At 44.8% G+C, this 7,647-nt stretch overlaps 1 protein-coding gene across 1 annotated transcript; it reads left to right on the forward strand.

Moving 5' to 3' along the window:
* Nucleotides 1-397: 397 nt before the first annotated feature.
* Nucleotides 398-4,807, forward strand: psmg1 (proteasome (prosome, macropain) assembly chaperone 1). Its single transcript, XM_018755160.2, has 7 exons — nt 398-626; nt 1,559-1,668; nt 2,423-2,574; nt 3,061-3,123; nt 3,334-3,529; nt 3,990-4,120; nt 4,262-4,807. The coding sequence occupies exons 1-7, from the start codon at nt 505-507 to the stop codon at nt 4,337-4,339; spliced, it is 852 nt and encodes a 283-aa protein (XP_018610676.1). The 5' UTR covers nt 398-504; the 3' UTR covers nt 4,340-4,807.
* Nucleotides 4,808-7,647: the final 2,840 nt, after the last annotated feature.

The following is a 7,647-nucleotide window of genomic DNA, read 5'->3' on the forward strand; positions in this document are numbered from 1 at the left end:
GTTTATTATAGAGCACAGGAAATCTTTGCTGTCATTACTTAGAACACGTCACTGCCAGTATCATGTTATGTAGCATACTGGAAATGGAATGGTTCGGTGGCGAACATGAAACACAAAACAATAACAATAATATACAAATAGCCATAAAATAAATAAAAAAACAGTCCAACACAAGCAACAGAGGAAATAACACAACAGTTCTTATGCGTATTATTATTAATGTTTAATTTCATGCATTCAAGGTGAAAAAACAAATACCTTTAAAAACGTGCTTTCTGTTTATTCACATAAAACAATAATAAAAAAAACACTTCCACTGCCAATGTTTCAGCTGAGATCTTACAAGCGCTGCCTGCTGCGAGTCTGTCTCCATGCTGGGCGGCACAGCGCTCTCTAGCAGACCCTGCTGTTCGATCTGGGTAACGGCAGCGCGGCCTGCTGTCTTTCAAAAGCCCAGTTTCACCCCTCACTAACACGGGTCTGACTAGACATTTCTCAGCGGAGATGGCGACGTTCTTCGGCGAGGTTTTATCCGTTTACTCGCGGGCTGTGGAAGAGGATGAAGACGACCTTGAAGATGAAAATGAGGAGGATAAGCGGATCCGCAGTGAGATAGAGCAGAAAAGGTACGTAACAGGATATGATGATATGTTAGCGCGTGCCGGTGCACTGCAGCTACTGGTCACTGTGTAGTCCCATGTTGTTACCTTTCTAACTATTAAATGAAAAACGTGTTTACCATATTTGTTTCTCTGCTAACTGTACGGTATGGTATGGACACATACTTCCAATCCGGTCACAATTCAGTGTAAATTTGCGCAAGACTCACTGTCTACTACTACTAGCCGCGCGCTAAGCACGAGCGCGTTGGAAAATTTATATTCCTGCATTGGCAAATAGTCACGGTGTCACGAAGTGATTTTTTTTTTTTTTTTTTTTTTTTTGTTTTTCTCTCTTTCTCACATGCTTTTACAAGCAAAATGTAGTTTTACTGAGAAGTCACACTCTTTAAAAATTACTGTTCGGTGACTTGAACGGTCGGTTGTGCGTCAGTAACTTTCACTTTCAGTAAACTCGTCGACAACTGTTAGTGTTACAAACCGTAAAGGGTAAATTCACATTTAATTACATTGCTGCTCGTAGCTTGGAACTGTAACCCGAATACACACACACACACACACACACACACACACACTTTTCAGAGCCGCTTGTCCTATACGGGGTTGCGGGGAACCGGAGCCTACTCCGCAACATAGGGCGCAGGGCTGGAGGGGGAGGAGACACACCCAGGACGGGACGCCAGTCTATCGCAAGGCACCCCAAGCGGGACTCGAACCCCAGACCCACTGGAGAGCGGGACCCTGGTCCAACCCACTGCACCACCGCGCCCCCTCCCCTGTAACCCGAATACTAGGGGGTAATTTGTCTGACTTGCTGGAAACATCATGGTGTGTGTTTAATAGTACTCAGTGGAAGCCAGACGATGAACACATCATATCATTTTATTATGTCACTTTATACGTCATAATACATGTAACGGTATACATGTCCCTCATAGGAGTGTGCATGTTGAGTGGTGTCCAGAGGTCCAGAACTCCCTGGATGTCACTAGTGAGAAAACATTGCCGTTTTCACAGTTCCTTATAGCTGTGGGCCCTAATGCTGCAGGTAAGGTTTTATCATCATCATCATCAAACTTTATTGAGCTTAATCAAAGATGTCTTACAGTGTTAGGTGCTCAGTTTTATATTTGTATTTATATAAAGGAGGAGAACAGTATAGTGATTACATCATCTTGAATTTGAAGGACTCAGTTTGAACCCCACTTCTGCTGTAGTACCTTGGAGCAGTGTTGTTGCAGAAAAAGTGCCCTTCTATATAAATGGGTAAATAGTTGTCATTAATAATAATGAGTTTAGTAAAGAGATGCTGTTGGAGTTGGGGCTGGAACCAGTTTAACGAGGATTGGAGACTCTAAAAATCACACACAATATGTGTGAGAGTGGTAGACGGAAAGTGTGTTTCACTGGTGTATTGATGAGTGACACATTGTAAGTAGTGTATATAGCATTGTAAGTCACCTTGGATGAATAAGATGTGGGCTGACAACACAGCATAGTGTCTATTGGAAGTCACTTTGAAGACAAGCTAAATGAATAAGTGTAAACAAAATGCTGTCAGTCACTTTTGGAGAAAGATGTGGGATCAATAAGTACTACTTACCCATGAGTACAGCAGGGTATCCTTACTTTGTTCAAGGCAGGTACCTTAATCAACTACCACAAAAGCAAGATTTTCAGTGGGCATCTTCTTTAGACCACTATGCTATTTGAAAACATTACCATCATTATCTTCATCCTGACCCTGTTCCCCATTGCCTTCTTGTGAAGTTTGAATGATGCCTGAATGTTTTTTGTGTCAGGATTTCTCTCCACGTACGTCCTTAGCTCAGGGAAGTGGGATTCCATCGGTTTGGTGTCCCTTTGGAACGAGAGGAGCGAGAGCCAACAATATGGTGTGCACCTGCAGCAGGAGGCCGGTTGTGTTTTCTACAAACAGAAGGAATGCTCTTCGGTGAGTCCTCAGAACAAGCAGGTGACATTTTCTCCATCACCCAGGAATCCAGTTTGGAATTCCACACAGTGTAGTTTATTGCACTTCAAAAAGTTTAATTGTCAAAACACATCTAGTGCAAGTATTAGTTGGTTGTTTTAGGAATCTAAAATAAATTATCTAATGTCTGAAAGGGTTTATTAATCTATTCTTCCCTTAGAAATAATGTGCCACTTTGTAATGAAGATGCCTTATTTTGAGTCCTCTTATGGCAATTTTAAGTGTCAGTGAGTTTTATGTTAATTTTTAAAACATTGTTATATTTATAGCCATGTAAAATGTATATATCCATCCATGCAATTTCAAAAACTGCTTTTCCTGAGCAGGGTCATGGTGATCCAGAGCTTATCTTGGAAGCATTGGGTGCAAGGCAGAGGGGGGTACATCATGGCAGTCCATTGCAGAAAATATATGTATGTTGACAAATTTTGTTTTTGTTTATTATAGGTCCTGATATGCCAGTGCACATTGTACATAGCAGAAGATCAGTTATTCCCCTGGGCTGAAAAAGTAAGTCCCCCCCCCCGTAATTTAAAACTTTTTTTAACAATGGGATTAAATTATTCTGAAGCTGTACAAAATTGAGGATCTGATCTACACCAGTAAGTTAAATAGACCTGTAAGAGTAATTTTCTGACAGGGCCCTGTAGCATACTATGTAGGAGCAAGTCATGTTGGAGTTGTGGCTGGAACCAGTTTAACACGCTCTACATGTTGTAGGTGTTTGCCTGTATTCAGAGGAGAGGGCTCACTGTGACTGTTCTGTCGGACGCCCCCTTGTCCGAGTTTAAATCGCCCAACTCGCTGTACAGCACCACCCCGTTCCTGCGTGCGCTGAGGACCAGCGCGTACAAAACCCAAGTGTCCTGTCAGCTTCTCGAGCAGCCTAATATTGCCACAGGGCTTGCAGCAGCAGGTATGGCCTCCCTGACCTTTCATTTTCTTTTTTCTTTTTCTTTATTCCTTCTTAGGTCTGTCTTTAATGTGTGTGTTGATGCCTTTACATTTATGCAGATGCTTTTTTCCAAAGCGACTTACAGTGGACACTATATAGTGTTACTAGCCCACACACCATATTCACCAAGGTGATTTACACTGCTAGATACACTACTTACAATGGGTCACTCATCCATACATCAGTGAAACACACTCTCCCTGTGACACTCACACACTATGGGTAAACCTGAACCACATGTCTTTGGACTGTGGGAGGAAACCCATGCAGATACAGGGAGAACATGCAAACTCCACACAGACTGAGTGGGGATTGAACCCACCTTCTCTCACACCACCCAGATGCTGTGAGACAGCAGCACTACTTGCTGTGCCACTGTGCCACTCTTCCCTCATGTCTGTCCGTGTCTCTCGTCCTGTAGTGCTTTCCTACTGTCAGGTTCAGAAGATCCCTGCAGTTCTTTACCAGTGCTACAGTGATGTCATCGTCCCCAACTCCATCACCATGGAAACGTACAAACCTGCTCTGTCTAGCTTGAGCGAGATAATAAAGGTAGGCTGACACATTCACTTCAGCCTTGCCCAACCGTTTTTTCAAATCATTGGTTCCAGTGTCTGCTTGAATGTATGTTGTACATTTCTGCTTGGAATGTGTTCTCCTTTTAACTAAACTCTTTCTTGTGTGTGCTTTCAGCTTGATTCTTGTCCGAATGCTGATGTCCTCAAGAGATTGTTGAAGGCCAGTGAAATTCAAAGTAACATGTACACTTGAAACTTGGAGCAGTGTTCAGTTGGATTTGTACTGTCACACCCTCTGTTTTCTCAAATATTAACATTTTTAAGTAATGAAGAAAATCTGCTGCTGTTCCCTGCTTTTCTGTTTCATTTGTGACCAGCAGAGACCAGTCTATTTTCATTCTTTTAAAACATTGACTGATGATGTGTATCATTACCAAACAGCAATGAACATGAATTCGAGGAACCATATATTTATCACTTAAAACCATGTTATAAGTGAAAAATGTAGTTCTCTCTCCAGCTCACTTTGGACTGTGCGTAAATATTAAATCATGTACAAGCCATTCAAGCTTCAAGTGGTGACCTTACACCCTTCACAGAGTGGTGATTCACTGATATGAAGCATCATGTAATTGTTAGTGTACATCTGGTTGTCCCTTTTGTGACAGATGCTATTGAAATTGCCTTCCTGTCACAAGTAGCACTGACATCCTAGACTGCAGAGGGGTATTGTGAATATATAATAAAATGAAATGGAATTAGATTAACAAAGCTGTGATATACATGTGTTTGCGCTGTCAGACCGAGAGCTGCGGTGTATACAGGTCATAAATTTTGAGAATTTCACAAGAGTAGATTAAAAGATAGAAGTGGTAGTAGAATTTTTGGTTCGCATTGCCGGCAGTAAGTCAGACCTGTTCCCGGTGCATGTTGGACTCCGCCAGGGCTGCCCTTTGTCACCGATTCTGTTCATTATCTTCATGGACAGAATTTCTAGGTGTAGCCAGGGAACGGAGGGTGTCTGTTTTGGTGGCCGCGAGATCTCGTCTCTGCTTTTCGCGGACGATGTGGTCCTGCTGGCTTCATCAAGTCAAGACTTGCAGCGTGCACTGGGGAGGTTTGCAGCCGAGTGCGAAGCGGTGGGGATGAGAATCAGCACCTCCAAATCCGAGGCCATGGTTCTCAGTCGGAAAAAGGTGGATTGCCCCCTCCGGGTTAGGGGGGAGTTGCTCCCTCAAGTGGAGGAGTTTAAGTATCTCGGGGTCTTGTTCACGAGTGAGGGAAAAATGGATCAGCAGGTTGACAGACGGATCGGTGCGGCGTCCGCAGTAATGCGGTCATTGTACCGGTCTGTTGTGGTGAAGAGGGAGCTGAGTTGTAAGGCGAAGCTCTCAATTTACCGGTCGATCTACGTTCCTACCCTCACCTATGGTCATGAACTCTGGATCATGACCGAAAGAATGAGATCGCGGATACAAGCGGCAGAAATGAGTTTCCTCCGCAGAGTGGCTGGGCGCACCCTTAGGGATAGGGTGAGGAGCTCAGTCACCCGGGAGGAGCTCGGAGTAGAGCCGCTGCTCCTCCGCATCGAGAGGAGCCAGTTGAGGTGGCTCGGGCATCTGTTCCGGATGCCTCCTGGACGCCTCCCTGGGGAGGTGTTCCGGGCTTGTCCCACTGGGAGGAGGCCTCGGGGCAGACCCAGGACACGTTGGAGAGACTATGTCTCCCGGCTGGCCTGGGAACGCCTTGGGGTTCCCCCAGAGGAACTGGAGGAGGTGTGCGGGGAGAGGGAAGTCTGGAGGACTCTGCTCAGACTGCTGCCCCCGCGACCCGGCCCCGGATAAAAGCGGAGGAAGATGGATGGATGGATGGTAGTAGAATTAAAGTTGAACCCACCTCACTGGGAAGAGCCTAGAAGGACCAGCCTAACACCCTGTCCCTCTTTAGGAAGGTGATAAACTGGACTTTATAGCATGTTCTCATCATTTTACTGTTGTCTTTTTCTTCTCATTTTAACTGATTTGAAGAACTTGGTGACCCTGGTACTGCATGATGACCCCAGACATCACATTTATTCATTTAGCTGACACTATTCTCTATATCAGTTATGTACCCATTTATACAGCTGGGAAATTTTACAGTAACAATTTAGGGTAAGTACTTGACTCAACAGATTTGAACTTGCAGCAGCTCTATGCACTGCACCCCCAGCTATCCTTGATGTGACTTGTTTTCCTCCTACACTCCTAAGACATGTTTCAGGTTTCGAAAATAAGTAGAGTAGATTGCTCAAGATAGGGAACTATGGAGTTGCTGACTTGCAGTTTTGGAGTAATCCAGACTCAAAGCACAGGTCCATCAGGAGACCAAGGAGTAGCTTGAATAAGATTGAATAAGAAAACCACAATTTTACACCCACTTCAATAAAACTTCAATAAAAATTTATCATTTTACAGTTTGAAAAGACTGAGAAATCACCAGTTACTCAACAGCAGTTAAGAGTGCACTTTGCATGGAGTCACACCAGAGGGAGCAAAGTAGTCAAACTCCTCCAGGGATCATAATTCCTAAACAGTCTCCATCCAGTTTCAACAAGTGTTTGTTCTGAGCAGGGTCGCAGTGAACCGGAGCCTATCCCAGCAACACTGTATGCAAGGCTGAGAGTGGGAAACCCTGGATGGAATGCCAGTCCATCACAGGATAGCCACACACATATGCACAGTCACTCAAATACTCATACACCGCATATAATTTAGCCTCACTGCTTCACCTAAAGGGGGGCGCGGTGGTGCCGTGGGTTTGGCCTGTGCCTGCTCTCTCGTGGGTCTGGGGTTTGAGTCCCGCTTGGGTCGCCTTGCGACGGGCTGGCGTCCTGTCCTGGGTATGTTCCGCTCCCCCTCCAGCCCTGCGCCATGTGTTGCCGGCTTAGGCTCCGGCTTGTCACAACCCCACTTGGGACAGGTGGTTTCAGTCAATGTGTGTGTGTGTGTGTGTGTGTGTGTGTGTGTGTGGGCTTCACCTGAACTGTGGGAAGCAAACCAGAGCACCCAGCAGAAACCCACACAGACACAAGGAGAACATACAAACTACACGTGGACTTAGCAGGGATCAAACCCATGTTCACTCATTCCACCCAGGTGCTGCAATCCAGCAGCACCATGTTGCTTCCCTCTCCAAACACCAGAAAGAAAAATGTTATTTAATAGACTTCCACTCAGCCACCTACACTGAAAACCGTAACAGGTTAACAAAAGAGCACTTTAATGCCTGCAGTATTTCAATTTTTTCTTTTTTGTTAGGCCTGTAAATTCACTGTGATGTGTTTCCCATATGCATTCTGTTCAGTGTTGCTCACCCGGGGACCCAAGCGCCCACACACAAACTGGAAACTTTACTTCACTGGAAGCCTTCAGAGCTGTGTCCCTCACGGGCAGAAATGTATGAAGGTCTTTTTCCAATGCAGGCTACTAACTGGCAGCATGCAGCACTTGTAAAAGTACTCCAAAGATGTGCGCAACCTTTGAATGTTAAAGTGGACATTTGATTAATGAACTGAAAGGG

Source organism: Scleropages formosus, chromosome 4, assembly GCF_900964775.1.
Source record: "Scleropages formosus chromosome 4, fSclFor1.1, whole genome shotgun sequence".
In the NCBI taxonomy this organism is placed as follows: domain Eukaryota; kingdom Metazoa; phylum Chordata; class Actinopteri; order Osteoglossiformes; family Osteoglossidae; genus Scleropages; species Scleropages formosus.

What these genes read in the sequence shown, in the direction of transcription:
- psmg1 (XM_018755160.2), top strand. Translation starts at nt 505, where the DNA reads ATGGCGACGTTCTTCGGCGAGGTTTTATCCGTTTACTCGCGGGCTGTG. An exon ending in AGTGAGATAGAGCAGAAAAG is followed by an intron (nt 627 to 1,558) that starts GTACGTAACAGG and finishes TGTCCCTCATAG; the next exon opens with GAGTGTGCATGTTGAGTGGT. An exon ending in CACAGGGCTTGCAGCAGCAG is followed by an intron (nt 3,530 to 3,989) that starts GTATGGCCTCCC and finishes CTCGTCCTGTAG; the next exon opens with TGCTTTCCTACTGTCAGGTT.